Below are 20,200 nucleotides of genomic sequence, written 5' to 3' on the forward strand. Positions count from 1 at the left end.
TAATTCAAAGCTTTTGCTCAACCTCAGACAATTTCTCTCATTTCACTTTGTCTACCATAACCAGGTTAGTTAGTTTAGCTGAGGACAGCAGCAACCCCACAAAGATCTCTCTCCCTCCCTCCCTCCCTCTCTACATGACAGGTGTCAGAAGGAAGGAGCTGCCAACAAAAGCCACAGTGTCATGTTTTACTCCATCTAAGCCAGCTGCTCCTCATCAGCAGCCATGCTCCTTCCTATCCCCTGGTGGCATTTGCCAGACATGTTTAAATAGGCTAGAATTATCATCAGAAAAAGAAACATATGAAGCTTTTTTTTCCCCCCACCTGGCAGGGAATTAGGTAAGAGCCAAGGCTAGCACACACGTGACACAGCAAGCAGCAGGCAGGAAGGTAGAGGGGGGCAGAGAAGGACAGCTTCTGGGGAGCAGCTAAACCCTAGACTGAGTTAGCAACAACCAAGTCTCCCTGTCAGATTATAAGCAGAAGATGAGTTTCACATGTAATGGCATGTATTTCCTTTCACCTCTCACAAGGAACTCCTGGCCATCCACCTTGGATTCGCCTTTGGGTTTCTGCAGCAGGGAGATCCAGTGATGCATTTCCTCAGGAGTGTCGCTGTTGCAGTGAATCACACGATTGGCCGTGATGATCACAAAAGAATTCGGTCTGCCAGAAAACAAAAGCATTAAAATTAGTCATAACCACACAAATAACTCACAGCACACCCAGAGTCATGTTTTTTACCTTCCCATAAACAGAAAGACTTTCTGAATACAAACTACAGAGGAGTGCAGAAATACTTAAGATCATCTCTTCTTCAGTTGCTCTGTCAACTGATGACTGCAGAGACCAGCTAAATGAAATTAAATATATTTCAAAAGCTACTTCCAAAGACTAGAAAATATTAATTCGTTAATAAGCAGCTGTTAAATGTTCTTGGCTCATTAGCAAAGGACTTTGACTGACTGGAGTGAACCAGTTCTTGTATCACTGGGCTGAGCTGGTACAGCCATTCTCCTTGTACTTATTAAAACCAGTGATGCAACAGCAAACCCTGATCTCAGCAGGATCAGCTGAAACATGTTTGAGATTGGTTGTACAAAGGATGGGCTGATCCTGACAAAACAGAGGAAAAACTGTTGTGTTGCACCTGGATGACTTTGTCCTTCTCCTGCAACTGTATCTTACCAAAAGAAAATTCACAATTCTGTACAGAATTGATGTTTTACAGGAAAATAGAAAAATAGAAGTATGACCAGTTCCAAGAGGATAGACTCAGAAACATTTGAAAGCAAAAAAAGGTTTTTATGAGAGAACAGAGAAATTGAAAAGTAGAATGCAAGTATGAAGCAAAAGGTGCAATCAAGCTCTGTTAGAAAACTGCATAAATCTATGGAAGATCAAAATAAGCTGCATAAAAATGTTGTTTGAGAATAAGCATTCTCCTCAGAATTTGTTTAACATTGCTTCAAGCACTGATTTTCCAGAAAAGCATATATCAGCACACACAGAAACAAATTTTCACTGTTAAGCTTACTATTTGTTCCTAGTTTTCATGGGTTCACAGATTAATTATGAGGAGTACAGGCTGAGAACAGCCTAAAATGTTTTCATCAATGAAATCTTAGTTCATTTCTGAAATGCATTTTCTAAACTACTAAAAACAAAGTCCTAGCAACCTGTGTCAGAGCCCAGAGCTCTGTCCCCAGACTACAGAGATAAATAACTTAATAGCTAACATTTTACTTCAGCACTGTGGTGAGTATCTTTGCCCTGGCTGAACCTGTTAATATGTGGGAAATAATTAAATGTTAACATAAAGGGATATGAAATGTCCCATCATCTCTTCTCTGAAACTAACTAAAGGTCTGTGCTCTGTTGCATTGCAAATATCAAGAATAATACATATTTCTAAATTCATCCATTATTCTTCCACAATGCTGTTTCTTTCCCCTGAATCTACAAAATTAACTCAAAATTACTCTGTTGAAAAAATGGAAGCGCTGCTTTTGCTGGACATATTTGTTCAGTGCTAGTGGTAGATAAAACTATAATTTTCTAACATTGACATTATACTGTTTTCACTTTTAGGAGCTGAAGGAGAAACTTTGACTTGAAGACAATACATATATGGACTTCATGCCTATGAAGTGACATTGGTTGAAACAAGCTAAAGATTTCAGCTATGTTTATTTGTCTGGAGAAAGAGATGCATGAGTTGAAACAAATACAAACCCCAAAGGAAACCTGGACCTACCCACAAAAATATTGCAGGGAGTTTCTGATTTAAGAGATGGTCAGATTGTTGTACCTACCTATCAGGATTGTCTGAAGCACAGACAGAGTCAATAAGCCCAACATCCAGGGTTCCCTGCAGAGTGAAGAAGACACACATTGCATTTTAGATTACAGGTGTTCTCCTCTGTGAATGGGATTGGAATTGAAACCATTCATCTGACTTCCAATAGCTTCAGTAGAAATGAACACACGAGAAAGGCACAAGTGAGTCATCTCTGCTCCTTAAACAGGAGTACAAGACATACAAGGGGCTCCACAGGACTGGAGGAAAAACAGTTACAAGTTTCCAGAGGGTATTATGAAGGTCTGAAATAACCTTAACTATTATCTCTGTACTGGCAAAATACATAAATACACCGTTTTTCCCAACTGCTCTCTTCTGTCTGGAATAACTGTGACCCAGACCAGTCCCATCCAAAGACATTTTATCTGTGTGAGGCAGCCTCCCCCTTCTCCTCCAACTGAAAAGAGCTATCTGTGATCAAGATGAGCAACCCTCAACAAGCACCATGATGTTCCCCACTGCTTACCCTCTTTGTTACCAGCTTTGCTGTTTCTTTATAATTACCAATGTCCAAGTTTCTTACACTGCTTAAGAAGTACAGCACTGCACGTGCTGGAAAAACATGCACAAAGAGTTAAACACAGAGGGCTCCAAGCATGCCCACAGGCTGGTTGCACAGTAACTCACCACAGCATTCTTTGGATTGGCCTGCTCATCCTGCATTTCCCTCAGCTGCTGTGCTGTAGCGCTGTGCACTCGGCTCAGAACATTAAACCAACCGCTGCCAACCAAAACAGAATCACAGTTAAACTTTCAGTAGTGAAACTGGCTTGAGAACATGATCACGGAACCTGGAAAGATTTCAGTGGGAAAATTTCTTCATTCACAATTTCCTGAATACTATGTCAAAATATCTCTTGGGCTGATCATACCAGATTCCAATGTCTTCCTTCCTCCTTATTTATCCATGAAAATTCTGTGCACGTTCTTCAACCCACTGACAGCTGCTCCTGCAAAATCCAGTTTTCCACTTGTTATTCAAGGAACTCTTAAGTAGGCAGTGGCTTTACAGGGAGCCCATGTCAGCAGACTGAGAAGAGCATACAGGACTTGTAAAAACAGGGTTAGCTGGGAATCTTCCTGGACTAGAGTCCTAGAGACGGCTGGGAGTCTTCTTGATTAGTCTCTCTCTGATCTGCTAATAAACTTGAAAGTCATATGGCTGGCAATTAATCATGGGTTTGTTTATAAGTGAATTGGGAGTGAAGTTTTTTGTCTGTGAAAGGGCTTCTCTTACAGACATATCTGGAGGCTAAGCACTGCTGCAGAAAAAGCAGATTCTTATCTGCAGCTTCCAGTGAGATCAGCAAACATCCATACTTCATGGAGGATTCTCAAACTGGATACTCTGCAACATCTGCTAATCTGCCCTTTGCTACTGCAAGTGCTGGTGCTTTCTTCTCCCTCAGAAGAAAGACTGATAGGGCATAGGCAGAGGCCACATTTGGTTTACACTCATCCTAACAATTCTGCAGTGTTATCTTAGGGCATGCCTACTGCAGTTGTGGAAGTTCTGGGTTAAGTTACCATTCCTTCCACCACTGCTCCCTACATTTGCCCTTTCTTGTCCATGTGGCTGTTCTTCAGTCTATTTCTGTTAAATTGTATCCAAACACCTTGCCCCTTTCTCTCCTACACCAAAATAATAATAAACCCTAAATAACTTCACAGAACCAGTAGATCAGAGAAACAGTTACACCGTCAGGGCTGAGAGAGCAAAAGCCTTGGTAAAAGTGGGAAGACATGAATGGCTGGGGACAGTAACCTCCTAACTTGGCTTTGCATAGCCAGGACAGGTTGTCCAACCTGCCCTTAAACAACTGATTCCCACTGTCTGGCCAGGATGCCAAGAAGGAAGGACATGAGTCACTTGTTTGCATTGCACTTGGAAGATTTTATCAGATGACACTACAGACTCTGATAAGCTGCAGCCTTTTTCTGTCTCCTGGATAAAACCCAGCTGCTCTCGCAATCATTTACAGACAACATGAATAGACTTTTTGTTTGATTCAAGATTCCATTAAATAAATAAATCAGCTATTAGATGTTCCAGTTTATATTAAGGTTTGTGTGTCTGCTGAAGTAACCCTTGAATTCCACATGCTCATAGCCACATGAGAAGCTGGCAGTCCTGTGACTGCCAGACTGAACCACAACCTTGGTAGCTGTAACATCAAGTCCCCAAAGTAGGTGTGATGCATCCCAGGAAGCACGAAATGACACTCTGGAACAAATCCCCCATTTTCTCCAGTAAAAGTGAATTAATTATGTTTCTAAAACTCTCCCATGAGTAGCTGGGTCAGGCCTGCACTGAATGAACAAACCTAACAAAACTCCCTGCTGTACCTGGCATCTTCTGGTGACTCTGCAACAATGTGGTAAACTCGGTCTTCTGTCACAATGTCCAAGGCATTCTCCTTTTCATGAATATCCACAATCTCTCTGGAACACAAGAAAGCACAAGAGCCAAAGCTAAAAACCTTTCACAGGCCTGAATTCCATCTGGTCGATTCTTTCACATCATACCCTTCACCACACAGAAGGGAAAGCACTTGGTTCAGATGGCTTGTAACTCTGACAGAAATACAAAATTCCGCCAGTACACATCAAGATGTTTAAAAAGATCTGTACAGTTAAAAACCAAAGCTTAAGGCATTATATAGATTTTCAAGACACCAACAGACTAAATGGAAGAAGAGATAACAGGGAGGCTGATATAGAGATCTGTTTACAAAGTCGGGTGCGCCATTCTTTTTGGCACTTTACAGGCCTGCATAATGCTAATAGGTGACCAGTCTGTCCTTTCTTACAGCGGGAGCTGAGGAATTGACTATGGCAGCAGAAAGAGCATTCAGGACTCAGGAAAAGGCACAGTACATGCTGCCAAATTCAAATCCCGCTGTGAGCTTCATAATACCTCTGTGAAATGCCTGGAGAAGCCAGAAAACAGATGGAGTCTGGGTAGGAGAGAATGCATGGGGTATGTACTTAATTAGCCCCTCCTGGTCTGGTTCCATCCATGGCTTGGAAAGAGCTGCTGCTGGATTATGAAAGGCAAGACTGGGAAAAGAACTATCAAGTAATCACAGACTCCCTCCAGAGTAAAACTAGATGCTGTAATTGCCTTTTCCTTCCTTTGTTTCTGATTCTCCAAGCACCATGGGAGATACACAGGCCAATGAACAGCAGCACTGGACCCTTCATTACTGGTTTAGAGAGTGAATACTAGGCATCAAAGGGATTTCTTTTTGCACTCACTTTGCCTTTCTGATATCAATAGTCCCCTTCAGCTTCTCCTCACTATCATTCTCGAAGTACATCAGCTTGGACTCCCGAAGCACAAACCAGCGGCGTTTCCAGTTGCGGCGTGACAGGGTTGACATTCCTCCGCCTTTTTTGTAGAGCCAGCCTGACTTGAGGGCCTCCTGCTTGGTGCGGAACCACATGAAGGCCTCGTTCTTCAGGACACACCAGCGCCGCCGCCATGGGTTCATGAGACCTCCTGCAAAAGAGAGGCAGCAAAACTTCAGCACACACAACAGGGGCCATGCTTCCACTTGAGCCTGCCCCCGGGCAGGAACAGTTGCCACTTCAGTTCCTACATCAACAAAAGGAACTGAAGGAGAGAAACAAAGTTGTGCCTAATTTCAAACACAGAAAAAACAGAACAAAACTAGTGAAACAAAAGCAAAATACAGAAATACATGCACTACTCAAGTATTTTTGTTCTGAGTTCAGTTTCATAGCTGAGAATGAATCATTTAAGCCCATACCAAGTAGGCACAATGAAGTCTCAGTGGCAAAGATATCCCTGACATCCAGCTCTCTCTTTATTTGCTTTTTTAAATAAGAAGAATAAAAAAAGAAGAATAAACTGAGAACTAAGAGCAAATAAAAATGATTATTCTGGACAAACAGAAGAGGAAAGCAGGTTTCCTGGATCCCATCTATCCATGGTTCTGGCAAAATCCACTTACCTTTCATGTAGAGGTAACTGTGAAAATAGGGCGGACCTGAACCATTGAAGATAGTGATTCGTCCATTACAAAACTCTTCATCTGTATCAATGTAAACATCCACTTCCTCCTCACTCTCCAGAAACTAAAGAAAGAAGAAGAGCTATAGGCTACTTGGGTTCTCCTGGTCGCAGGAGGACTGGAGCAGTTAACAGGGTTAGAGAAGTCACATGATCGAAAGGTGCAAAACTACACACAGTCCCTTTGCAAAAAAAGCACTACGGTAAAAGCAGAGGCTTGACAGCTTATCCATTAATGCCTAAAGCAAGAGCATGGAATTTTCATACCTGAAAGGAGAGAAGTGGACATGCCTAGAAAGCTCCAGTTCCCTGCAGTAACAAAACTCCCTGTTTCAAGGCACTACCCACCTTGCATAATCTAATTTGATGGGATTAAGAGAGAATTTTTCATTTTGGAGAAGTTTTCTGATTTTTCTGGCCACAATGCCAGACAAGATGGAACAGTGATTTAACCCCAGCAAGGAAATTACTTGTTTTGGGTTAAGAAAAAAAGCACAGTCCAGGAAAACTGAACCCTAAAAACATCAATCTGAATTACTGACATAATAGTACTGAATTTACTCATCTCTGTTCTCCAACTAGATAAAGGCCCTCAGCCATAAGAAAGTATTTCACGCACAAAATAATTTCCTTTACCTAAAATACAATTTCCTTTGATTTGCTTTATTAATTTAATACTAATGAAGGCAGTTCCTTAGACCTTTTCCTTCCTCAAATGCATGTTGCTTCTTTTGAGTTCCCTTCTGTCTTCTCTCTGTGACCCTTTTGTCTCATCCCTGGTCCACTCATTCATTCCCTCCCTTGGCATTAAGTTTCAAAAACCAGGTAGCATTCAAACAGCAGCTACTGATGGGATCTTGACTCAGCTGCGGTTATCACTTCCTGTGGCTCACACTATGACAAAATATCAACTGTTTTTTTCATTAGTCTTACTCACCAATGAGCCCACCCTCACTTCTATTTGCATTTTAATGGTAGGAACCAGCCTAAACTGTGACAGAATGATTCATGATTTGAAGATTACCTGACAGTGATCTGTGAGTACCTGCCCACAGAGAAGGTACCTTTACTCAAGCAGATCACATAAAAAATTCGGATGGCTGGCAGCTGACATTAGGGAAATGCAAACAAGACAACCATGCAACTTTTTAAAGAAAGGTCACAATCTGTCATTGAGAAAACACACTGAAGGAAGTAAATTTGAGTTCCTAAAAAAAAAAGATATTTTGTAGTTCAAGCATCTCTTCTCAGGGATATCATTTATTAGAAATATTTTTGTGGCTGTCATTGGCTTCACACCTGAACTCCTCACTATCTTCTGTGGGCCTTGACATCCTGGTCCTGTAAGGGGATTTATCACTGCATTATTAAGCTGCTGGCCTGAGAGCACTCAGGAGGTCCAGACCCAGTGCGGGATCTCGGCTGAGGTGCTGAAGTGCGAGGCCAATAGCCCAGCTTCACCACCCTGTCATTGTCCCTGCAGCAGAAATGAAAAGGTTCAGTGATCCTGGCTGTGTGCATTGGGACCCAGCCCAATCAGCACAGTAATTTCTTCCAGCTTTAGAATAGCTTAACTTGTACACAGCAGCTGAAAATAAACCCTTGACTCTGAACAGACTTAGAACAAGAGAAGTTTTAGTGATGGAGACATATCAGCCTTTCCCAGCCTTTCCCATCTCCTCTTGTCATTGCACACTGGAATGTGCAATGTCCTTTCTGTGAAATCTCTCTAAGGTAGAATATACACCTACAAAATACCAGTTGTTTGCTTTCCTTTCTCCTAAAGGGTGTTACAATAATATATGGCAATGGAAACAATCTAAAATAGGTACACATGTACTAGCTTGTGTGCCAGCAGACACCAGACAATCACAAGCCCTCTGGCCTTCAGCCTATCTATGACTCTTCCCTTTTTTTCAAGCTGATTATTGATATAAGAGAGAGTTACATATCAGTAACTACACCCAGAGTGAGCAGGCATACAGTAAGAAGACAAAGATATTATAAACATCAACAAAGTCGCACTAATGTCCAGAAGGGTGAAGGGAGAGATTCTCACCGAGTCCAGGCTGCCACGGTTGGAGTCCAGGCTGGTACCATGGGAGTGTCTCAGACCCTCCTCATCATTCAGAGGCTCAGCTGAGGCGTTACCTGCATCTCCATAGCCATCAAACTCCTCATGGTCATAGTCAGACTCCACATCAGGGGGGGAGGTGTAAATGGGCTCTCCTGCCTCTCCACTGTTACTCCTCTGTGTATCAGAGACACTGCTGTAAACGCTTTCTGCTGGGTCAGACAGGGCTCTCTGCTCCTTGGGACTAGTGGTTCTTTCCACAGGCAGCCCTGGAGCAGGGGCAACCTCTCCCACTTCCCTCTGGAGAAGCAAAAGGCTTGTGTTTGCAACTTCCTTTGAGTAGTTACCACTATTTCTCGTGCCATGCTGATTTGAGACCACCAAACTGGAAGTTGGGCATCCTTCATCATCGGCATGAAAACCCTCATCCACCTCTTCTTCAGCCAGAGGTGCCACCAGGCTGCAGTCAATGTTGAGTGTCCCCTCACTAGAAAGTGAGCGCTCTAAGTTCTGCACACTTTCATCCAGATTGCCAAAATCCAGCAGCTCCAAGAATTCCTGGGCAACCCTTGATGCCTCTTTTTCCAACCTCTGTATCTCTTCTTCTCGCTGCCGACAGATTTCATTCCTGGTGTCTTCAGAGATGACAGACATGTGATCCTCTTTCTGTTGCTGCAACTTTTCAATCTCCTTCTCCAGTCTTAAGATCTCCTCCATCTGACGTCTCTCTTCTTCTTGCAGGGGAATATCCACCTCCTCAGTGTTTACTGTTTCCACCTTAAAAGAATTTAGAACAGTGTTAAAGCACTTTCTTCAACCTGTCTGTGTTCCTTGCCTGGACCCTTCATTCTTTCTGTCTCCTGTGCTTGCCTTATACTTACCATCTGCAGAAAGATGACTCCAAGCATCCTGCAATCATTCATGGTATAAAAGCTAAAGGTAGAACACTCTCTAGTTTGGACACTCTCTAGTTTAATGTTTTTTATATTCTGGTGCCCAAAACTGCACATAGGTACCTCATTTTTCCCAGCAATCTACCTCCATTATGAATCATACAAAGAAGCTCACTGGGTTCAGTGAATTTTTAGAAAAGCCTCTCTATCTGTTGGTCACTGTACACTTCAATTCGAATAAAAGCAGCCTCAAAGTCTGTTCTCTCTTTTTCAACTCACACACATATAGGAGAAAGCAACTATATATGAATACATGTATAGACTACTTAAGAGCTGAAGATCTCCCAGAAATTCATTAAGAGGTCTGGAAATTTCATTGTTTCCTGAAATGAGGATCTGACCATCAGAATCTGGGGCTGGAAGGGCTATTTGCATGAAGCAGGACTGTATCCACTCCAACCACAGCCCAACAAAACTCCACCCAGAATTTCTCTGCATTCTTTACCATCACTAGATGGCTGATGGCTGACTGCTGAAGACTCTGTCTTACTCTATCTTTTCCACACTGAAGTAACAGGAAATTTCTATCAGATACATGATAATTGGAAGATGGAAGATTCTGGTAACTTTCACTGATGTTTTGGATAAAGCCATCCTCCCCTCCACAGAGGATGTTGAAAACATACACATCAGAGAACAGATACACACATGAGAAAAAGTAAAAATAAATTCCAATAGGATTTCTTGTACTTCCTGATAGGACTTATGACAATGCAGTCAATATATTCACTTATTTAAGCCTTAATCCTTGTTTTCTTTATTTACCTAGTTGCTGGTTCTCTACTTGACTCTTACTTGTGGATGAATGCATTTCTATGCTTCCAACCTCTCCTGAACAAAGATGGCCTGAAACTGGGGAACAAGTGGTATGGGAAAAAACCAATGAAATACACAGCCATTTTCACACACCTCAGGGTAGGTGGTCTGCTCTTTGGTATGTCAAGTACCAACAATTAGATCAGTTACAAGGGGTTTATTTTAGCCATGGCAGCAGTTGGCTGCACTCTTATTTCGGCTGTTACAGGCAACAATCCAGCGAAACAGACTGTGTCACAGTGTAGCACATCACAAGGTTATCTAACAAGCTCAAGCAGTAGAGATAAAAATAGGATGCTGCATGTTCAATATGGAAATTTTCAAATAGAACCAGTGCAGGCTCATACAAGAGCCTTGAAAAAAGCCCTACCTTGTTAACTCTGTGCACCTTTGCCTGCAGGTTTTGCGTGAACAAAGCCCATTTTTTAAATAGTGTTGTCATAATACTGATGCTGCCACAACAGTATCAGTATCCAGGCAAAGCAGAGGCAATGAAGGGCATTTCACAGATATTCACAAGAAACCATGTGAAAAGAACAACTTTTAAACTTACCTGGGCCACCTGCAATAGCGCATTCAGTTGCTCCTTTTCTCTGTCAAAAACAAAACATAACAGTCAGAGACAGACCTAGTTCTCCTACATGAGGTTTTCAGAATTACATGGACACATCATCCCTCCATGGATAAGGTTAAAATGAGGTACTTGCTGTAAGACTGATTTAAAAGCTTTTGCAATTTAGTAAAAATCCAATTCTCTGTGGTTGGCATGACCTTTGTGGATGTAACAGATTTTCCCCATGCACTTAACTTTCAGATCAATTAGGAAATTAGATTAGTTGGAACACACCAGGAAGGACATTGGAAACAGTGACAGAAAGACAAATCAGACTCATGATAAATGTAAACAGAATCTTCTGAAGTACAATAAATCTGTGCATATTGAGGCTGTGTAATTGACAGATATCAGGAAACTGTTCATTTTTTAAAAATAGAATTATTGCAATACCAGCACTGAATTTGTGTTTTGTTTTGCTTTTACTGTATTAAAGCCCCAACTCACATAACTTCTCAGTGGCATGCAAAATCCAGTTAGTGAAGACTGTAAGAGTCAGAGTTTGTTAGTAAACGTGAGCAGAGGAAAAAAAACTATCCCACAGTGTTGCAGGTCTACCCAGTTCAAAAAGATTACACTCCATAGCAAAGCTATCACTATGGCCAGTTTCTCCAGAGCAAGAATGCTACAAACAACTGAACCAGCAGACAGACAAATGCCAGGGTCATGCTTAGGGAGCAGGAATAGGATGCTGCTGGATGGAAGAAAGTGACCACTGCCAGTGGTGACTTTCAAACCTATAATTCAATCCCAGGGAGAACAGAAGGGCAATGGTATTTTTTTCCCAGGCCCTGCAGATTTTCCCAGACAAATTCTAAACTGCAGCTGTAAGTCACAAAGTCCTTAAAGCTCTCACTCTTGTGCTCACACTCTCAAAAAAAAAAAAAAATCCAGGAAATATTTGTAAATGAAAGCTGACATAAGTGAGATCCAGATGGTTCCAACTCTACTCACTGAAAGATTCCTAGCAGTAATCATGAGTAAAACAACTGCCTTAAATTACAAGACAGCTCAAAAGCAACACCATCACAACCATTTTAAAACACATTAGGAGTGCCACCTATGATCTACATAAAAATTCCTGCAACTGTTGCTCCCAGTTTTTAAACCTTTGGTATTTCTTCCTGCTTTCTAGTCATCATCAACTGATCTACACTCTTCCTGAAATGTGATACCCAAAACTAGGGACAGTACTCCAACTGAAGGGTATTGAAGCATCACCCCATCCTACAGAAACAATTCTGTTTATAGAGATCATTTGCTTTCCCCTCTCACACAGCATGACACTGGTGACACACTCAACTTAGCCTCCAGACCTTCCTCCTGCTGTTGAAGTAAGCATTCCTCCTCCGCTCCCTGTGCATTTGATTATTCCTGACTGTAAATCTGCATATGTCTGTACCCAAAGTTATCCTGTTTTTCAGATCCTTTAACTTGCCAAAATTATCTGAACTGTAATCCTAGGCTATAAGCCTACAGCCCCTCAGCAGATGGTTTTATCTGCAAATTTAATAAGGATATTCATATTTCCTTATCCAAGTTCTTATGAAAACATTGCACAAGGACCATATCCAGCAGAGATCATGGAAAAATCCCATTCAAGAGTTCTCTTTTATTTAACAAAAAGCTACTATTGTTTATTAATTAAATGCAGAAAAAATACAAATCCTAATCTTGCTTCACATACTTTTTCCCAAAGCAAATTTCTTCAAGCATCTTAGAGTATTGGCATAACATTTCAAAGCCCTTACCAAGCTTTTATCTACCCAAAGTCAAGTTACCTATCCTCCATGGCTTTTCCCTGTCCACAAGACATGCCATAAGACACCACAGAAGGAAACAGGTAACTCTAACACTGTTCTCAGAAATCCACATTGGCTTAATTCCTTTATCAAGCATTTACAACTGTTTGATTGTTTGTTTCAGTATTTTCCTGAAACTGAGGTCAGGCTGACTGATCCACATTTCCCTTATTTATATATCTTCCTTTTCCCATTTTAAAAGGGGGTCATAATTGTTTGGTATTTTCCATTTTTATGGAAAAATTACTATCCACATTACTATCCACAAAGAAGAAGAAAGAGAATAGCTATTGTTTTAAACTGCTTTACCTAGTTCTTGAAGTATCCAAACATTACTTTCACCAAATCCCCATACCTTCTTTATAATTTGTAATTTGATTTATCTGAGCATTTTCTAACTTTTATTTCCATGACATGTTCTGAATTCTTGCACATTCTTCCTAATCGTATTTAATATCCAACAGTTAAACTTTTGGGGAAGATAAAAATAGCATCAAATACCTCATTTCTCTCAACATTATTATTTTTCTTCCTGTTGAATGTTAGACCAAATTGTTCCGTGTCTCCCCTCTGCTAAAACTGTATGTACAATAACTGCATGCCAACTTCTGGTTCACTACAGCTCAAATCATGCCTAGGTCCTTCTGACTTTGTCTCTACATTTGTGTTGCTTTTTGCTTGTTCTCAGTGGACTTCCACCTCATTTTTTAGGTCAAATGGATGTTCAGAAGTTAGACACATTGGTCTGCTAGTACCGTCCTGGCTACTCACTCAGGTGCCATTTAACATTAATTAGAAAATGAAAATAAAATGAGTTTGCCTGACTCCTAGAAACGTTGACACTTCTCTGCCATGATGCTGGGTTGAACACATTTCTCATGCTCTGGGAACTGAAGGGCAAAAACACTCCATAGCCAATAAACTAGATAGGTCCTTCCTTCTATTAGAGAAACAAATGCTGAGTTGGAAGTGACCCATCAGGATCAATGAGTCCAACTCCTGGTCCTGTGCAGGACACTCCAAGAGTCACACCATGGGCCTGAGAGCATTGTCCAAATGCTTCCTGAACTCTGTTGGGCTTGGTGCTGTGGGCACTTCTTTGGGGAATCTGTTCCAATACTGACAACCCTCTGGGTGAGAAACCTTTTCCTGGTATTGAACCTGAATCTTCCCTAACTCAGCTTCCTGACATTTCCCTGAGTCCTGTCACTGGGCATGAGAGTCAAGAGATCAGAGCCTACTCCTCCTCTTCCCCTCATGAGGATGTTGAAGACCACAATGAGGTCTTCCCTCAGCCTCCTCAAGTGACCTCAGTCAGTCCTCATACAGCTTCCTCTCCAGACATTCACCATCGTCACTGTCCTGCTTTGGACACTCTCTAGTTTAATGCTTTTTATATTCTGGTGCCCAAAACTGCACACTGGATTCAAGGTGAGTGCTTCTAACCTTAGAATTTTCTGATGCTTGCCACACAGTCTGATGAGATCCCCCTTTGGGAAAGTACATAACAAAAGCCTAGGAGAACTACTCCTGAAAAGCAAACTACCACACCATTATATATTGAAATTTATATATAATAAACCCAGCAGAGTCCAGCAAGTGCAGCAAGCAGCAGTGCTGACCCTACAGACTGCAGCACTTCCCATTTGCTGCAAGAACTGCCAGGTAAGTTCCTTCATTCCCATAAGGGATTCCTGCCATCCTTCCCCTTTGTCTCCCAACAGCGTGGTCACCTGCAAAGGCTGTCATCTTGAGTGGGAGGCTCTGATGCCATTTTCCCTTTGACTCCCTGTGCACCATGGCATGTGGTGGGTGCCATCTTGGAAAGAGGGATTTCCACCATTTTGGGTTTCAGATTGTTCTCAGGGAGTTTGTGAGATTTAGCAATTTTGTATATAGTGATTATTTACTGTTGGTTTTTGCCTGTTGCAGCTTCACTTGTTAGTAAACTTATTTTTTTGCTTATAGCTACTTGTATTCATTCTTTATTGGTGGTATTGGGACTGGTTAAAACAAAGGGTGAGAACCCATTCTAGAATGTTCCCCTTTAAACTGCCGAAACCCAAGACAGAATGCAAGATACCATCCTGTACCTTTCCTTCACCTCTTCCTCTTCCTGTTTCCTCCTACGCTCCTCCTCTTCTTGCCATTGTCTTTCCTCTTCCTCTCTTCTGATCTGCTCTTCCTCCTCCTGCCTCCTTCTCTCCTCGGCTTCCTGCCGGCGCCGCAGCTCCTGCTGCAGCAGGTGCTGGTAGAGGCTGCGAGCCAGGCGGCCACGCCAGTGCTTCTGCAGGGTCACTGCAGAGGCCTTCAGGCGCTGCAGGCTCTTCTTCCAGAAGTATGCTCGGTAGTTCTTTTGGATTATTACAACACTGGATAGCACTTTCTGATACTTCTTCCTGAAAACAGAACCACACACTTAATGCATCGCTAAGTCATACGTGCTCTGCATTCCTCATGCCCTTGCACACTGACCACATCCACAGGAAAGTCCTTTTCGAAAAACACAGGTCAGAAGTGACATGATTTCTGTTCCTCTCCTGCCACTCACTACCTGTAAATCATATTCACCTCACTGTTCTCCCTCCTAATCTACCAATAGTTTGTTTCAATGGGCACCTACTTTTGTGAAGACTCTCAGACAAAGAGGGAGAGGTATTTGGCCATGGAAAGGGAAGGTCCTCTGGCCCAAAGTCTCCTTGCATTGCACATAAACACATTCACTGTGCAGTGGGCATAATCACTAAGTATGGATTTATTATAATAGAAACATGCAAATGCCCTTACTATATGAGAGCAAATATTGGTCCATCTCTTAAGTGGCCAAAAGCAAATTACTCCAGGAAAGGCAAAAACAGTGCAAAAATAGATTTGGTGACATTAATTTCACATTGTCTGGGAGAAAACACACTGATACTACAATACTGATGGCTGAATCAAACATCATAACAAGTTCACATAAACAAATGTATTGCACAACATTTTGCCTAAACAAGAATCACAGAATATCTTGAGTTGCAAGAGACCCACAAGGATCATCAATGACATCAAAATCAACTCTACAGCACTTTTAAGAACATGATAGGGCCCCAAAACACAACAATCATCATTTAGTATTTCTGTAGTCTAGTAATGTTGTAGAAAAGCCAGGTTTTGCCTCTGCATTAAAGACTACCTTTATCAAGGACATGAAAAAAGTTCCTGGTAGAAGTTTGTACATGATACATAAACTGGGCAAATAACAGGAGTTAGCATTACACAGTAATCTGGATGAATTTGTAAACTAGATTCAAGCAAACATTAAACAATCCAAAAGAGCCAATCATAAGGTTTTGTATTGAAGAATCAAAGGCCAAACACAACTGATGTGGGACTATGTTGGGACGCAGCAAGTCAAAACTGGATTTTTGGGCCCTAGGTCATCACACAAAGGCAAACTCCCACCACAATGCTATAGAAAAAAATACTACTCAGATTCTTATTCTTGTAAGCAGAAATACTGTTGTATAGAATACTGCTTTTATTCTGTGCTCTGTGCTAGCACCCCCATTTCAAGAACAATGTCAGACCCTCAAGTGATTTTTGAGGAAGCAGGACTGGAACCAGAAATTCAGGCTTACAGAATGAGAGCAATTGCTCCATGCAGGACCTTAAGAAACAGAAAAGCCTAAAGGCTTTACCCCAGTTAAAGTATCCTCATTTCTATTTTTCCAACAGGGGCCATAAGATTTAACCAACCTGAAGCTGACATCTATTAAGGCTGAAAATAAGCAGACATTTTTTAAAGTAATGTAATATATTTGGATGCCTTAGTATCTTGCACTGGGGAAACAACCATTGGTACTAGTCAAATGAAAAACTTTTCTAATCCAAACAAAATGTGCAGAGAGAAATTCTCTGGGGCTGTTGCACAGGATCTTGGGCCAGAAGGCTACAGTAATCCTTGAGGTCTTGCAGTCCTAGAAAGCACAGTGGAAAAAGCATGGTATTCTCACACAAACTTCCCACAGATCTTCTGCAACACCCTGAGGAAAAGACACACCTTAAAATCCCTCTCCTGGCAAGGAAATTCCCTTCAAATGGCAACAGGGACCTATGCTGACAGCTTGCCACCTCCCTGCACATCAGATCCATCAGCCCAGTCAAGAAAATCAGGAGAGGGATGCTAATAGATGTAGTGTGCAGAGGTCATGCTCTTTTCCATAAGTATTAAGTCAAAAGGAGGAAGCACAGAGAAAAGAAAAGGAAAAGCAAGAGGTGGTAAGCAGTAGGAGGTTTTAGGTTAATTACTACTGGGCTGCAGTCCCCTCATCCCCACTCCTGTCCACCCTGTGCCCTGCACATGGGGTGTGAACAGCTGCACATGCACTCTCTGCCAAGGCAGACTAAGTGCATCAAAAAGGGTGCTCTGACTTTTACAAAATGCATCTGCCAGAAACTCTCTCAAGTGCAACATGTGCCAAGCCCTGCCCAGCTCCAGGCCAGCACTGCCTGCTAATCTGCCAAGCTGAAGTGCCCCCTCATTCCTCATGACCACAGCCAAGCTTGCAGATGCCCTTCAGCTGGAATTGCTGCTCACAGGCTGCAAATCTCATTCCCCTTGTTCAAGCTTCCACTCACCCTTCTGCATTGGCCAAAGAAGTTCAACCTGCAGACCAAGCGAACGGGCTGGGAGATCTCCTGACCATGCAGCACACCAGAGAGGGCAGGCTGGCTGCAAGACTCCAATGCTGTATTTGAAATTTACTTAATTATTCTGTCAATGAGCTGTAGTTAGCAGTTATGCCTCCAAGGACTAGAGATCACAGGGTTACAGAGCAATTTGCTACTGTCTTCTTCCCATGAAGAGCAGTCCTGAAGAAACCAGGGGCACAGCCAAGTTCACACATGGATCCTGTACTATGTGGTTTTTAGCTGGTGAAGCTATCACCTGCATCTCAGAGTTTCCAGATTAGCTACGTAAGAATGGGGTCCTTTCAGTGGGCTTGATTTTCTTGTCTCACATTTTAGTGATCAGAGACACTAAGCTGCATAGGCTGCAGGGAATGAGAGCAAAGAAAATCTGGTTCTCCAGGCTCAGAACAAGTTCACAAAGGGGGAGAAACCAGTAAAATCCCTTGTTTGCCAGTCTACTTTGCATGAGACCAAATGAATTTAAATACACTTATACTTGCAAAACTAACAGAAATGGTACAAGCTTAAGGCAACACATACTGGTATTCCTGCCCAACTCTGCACAGACCATTCAGCACTTGCCCAGATGAACTCCTGCCTGCGGGACTTTTTTCAATCCAGGTGCAGTGCAACTGGAACTCTCTTCACAGAAAGTTTTACAGACCCCCTTTCCAGCTCTTCTTTACTCTCCTCCCCTGTGAAGTCCAGTTACCTCCAGCTGCTTGTGAAGATTTACAGTCTGGCTGCAGAAGCACAGCTCGTCCTTAAGGATGAGACTCATAACAGCAACATGTGGGATGAGGAATTCAGAAGTGTGGAGGCTGAAGGACCACAAGATTTCTAACCAAGAGGAACACTGCTGCCACACAGTCTCCATCACAGCGCTGCAGGACAGCAGCTTCCTCACCAGGATTTCAGAAAAGCAGTAATCCAGTATGCCTGCAGTGGTGTTTCCAGCAAATCAATTTTCCTGTGCTAATCCCTACCCCTCTCTCCAAACGCTAGACAAAAAGTAAAAGAGAGAAGAGGCCCTGACATGAAGAACTTGCAATCTCATGCACCAACAATAGAGCGAGCTCATTTGTCTTCCTAGAGGGAAATAAATAAATGAATAAAAAGCCCCAGAGACCAAATGTGTATTTTGCTGATATTCCACAATGGCAAGGCAGGGTACAACCCTTGCACACATTTCCCAATGAAAAATGAGCTACCTGGTGTAACTGGAGCTCTAAGAAGAGTGCCTGCTGAAACAGTTCTGCTAGCCAGGGATTTCACCTCCTCACAACCCTGACTGACAGGTGTCTGGAGCAAAGACCAGCCAGGAAAGAGCATCTTACTGGGATTAAGTGTGCATACCACAGCCATTAAGGAGTCAGCTGTTGCACTGACTTCGAGGGCAGAGGAGGGGCCGTTTGTCTGCAGTTGGTTCTCCCAAACCTTCACTGGTCAGGTGCAAAAGGGAGAGGCAAGAGGAGATTACTGTTGCAGAGCTGGCCAAAAACCAATTCTGAACAGTTAATTAAAAGGAGGGGGAGATCACAAGGCAAACAGGCAGGGCGAGGAAAGAGGGTGAGCAAAGGCAGAACTGCAAGTGAGGAAGGAGCAATTGGCAGGGGGAGCAGAAAGCAGAGTTGACAGGCACAAGGGAAAGGAGGGGACCCAAAGCGTAGGTGGGGCCCAGCTAGGAGAGCCCTGAAGGCAAGGAAAAGGTGTCATCACAGGCAAGCAATGGGTACAAAAGTCCACGGGAAGCCTGCTGAGTAGCGTCGAGGGAAGGTGCAAACGTGCACATAACTGAAAAAGAGGTGCCAAAGGTGCAGGAAGGTTTCAGCAGAGCTGATGCTGGCAGGGAGGGCAGATTCTGCAACTCTCCCTTAGAACACAGGAGGGGAAGACGGGACGGATGCTAGGGGACTGGAGAGCAAAGCAGGGTGTCGGGGCAACCCAGGCACGCAAGCACAGGGATGGTGGGGCAGCCCCCAGCACTGACCTTGCCATGTAGCCCAAGACGTGGGCCCGGATGACTATAGCTGCTTTCCTCAACTCCTCTTCCCGATCCTTCTCCAGCTTCTGCTCAAGAGCTTCCTTCAGGAAAACCTGACGCCACGGGGAGGAGTTTCAGTAAACACAAAGAGAGGAAAGAAGTCAGTCCCCGGGAGAGCCGGGCGGTTTCATCCCCGGGTGAGCGGCGCGGAGAGCGCTCCGTGCCCGGGCGGCTGCGCTGCCGCTGCCGCCGCCCCCGCGCTGCCCCGGGCGCCCGCACTGCGAGCGCCGGGAAAAGTTCTGCAGCGGCGGGAGCCAAACTCCGAGCCCAACCCCCGCCGCCCTCACTCGGTGGTCAAGACTTAAAAGAGAGAGAGGGAGGGAGCAGAGGAAGGAGGGAAAGAGGAGGGAGGAGGAGAGCCCAAGTTTGCGCCTGTGCTTAACTCTTTCCCAGCTGACAGCTTTCCCGGCGCAATCCGGTACCTCCCTGCAGCAGGCACTGGGACCTGCTTGGGTGATTAAATATTTTGCGAAGAAACTCCTCCGCGTTTCAAGGAAAGGGAGGAACTTCTCGATTTCTAGACTCCAGGAAGTAACTTTTACAGGAATCTTAATGGAAGGCAGGCGAAAAGCCAAAAGCCCAGTCGAGACAGAAAGCTTACTCTCACGCCCACCGGTGCTGAAGCCCTCCACCGACCTCCAGACACTCTGGGGTGAGATGCTTCCGTGCTGAAGAGGTTCCACAGTGGAGCATGACTAGGGGCAACTGAGCTCTGACCACAGAACTCTCCAAGTATTACTGGTTGCACCCCAGTGTCCAGTATTTTAATTCTCAAGCATCTTTCACCGCCTGTATTTACAACTTCTGCTCGGTGCTAAATGCTTGTG

The 20,200-nt window shown here is 43.3% G+C and overlaps 1 protein-coding gene across 1 annotated transcript in view; it reads right to left on the minus strand.

The window, feature by feature from the left end:
• Window positions 1-20,200, minus strand: part of LOC136558686 (unconventional myosin-X-like) — an 88,857-nt gene that overhangs the window by 14,458 nt on the left and 54,199 nt on the right. The window contains exons 22-31 of the mRNA XM_066553311.1: window positions 19,320-19,426; window positions 14,749-15,054; window positions 10,794-10,833; window positions 8,457-9,248; window positions 6,339-6,462; window positions 5,620-5,863; window positions 4,708-4,803; window positions 2,989-3,082; window positions 2,315-2,370; window positions 523-665 (exon numbers count right to left, since the gene is read on the minus strand). Coding sequence (XP_066409408.1) covers window positions 523-665; window positions 2,315-2,370; window positions 2,989-3,082; window positions 4,708-4,803; window positions 5,620-5,863; window positions 6,339-6,462; window positions 8,457-9,248; window positions 10,794-10,833; window positions 14,749-15,054; window positions 19,320-19,426 — 2,002 coding nt within the window. The remainder of the gene's footprint in view (window positions 1-522; window positions 666-2,314; window positions 2,371-2,988; window positions 3,083-4,707; window positions 4,804-5,619; window positions 5,864-6,338; window positions 6,463-8,456; window positions 9,249-10,793; window positions 10,834-14,748; window positions 15,055-19,319; window positions 19,427-20,200) is intronic.

The sequence above is a fragment of the Molothrus aeneus genome, chromosome 7, assembly GCF_037042795.1.
Source record: "Molothrus aeneus isolate 106 chromosome 7, BPBGC_Maene_1.0, whole genome shotgun sequence".
In the NCBI taxonomy this organism is placed as follows: domain Eukaryota; kingdom Metazoa; phylum Chordata; class Aves; order Passeriformes; family Icteridae; genus Molothrus; species Molothrus aeneus.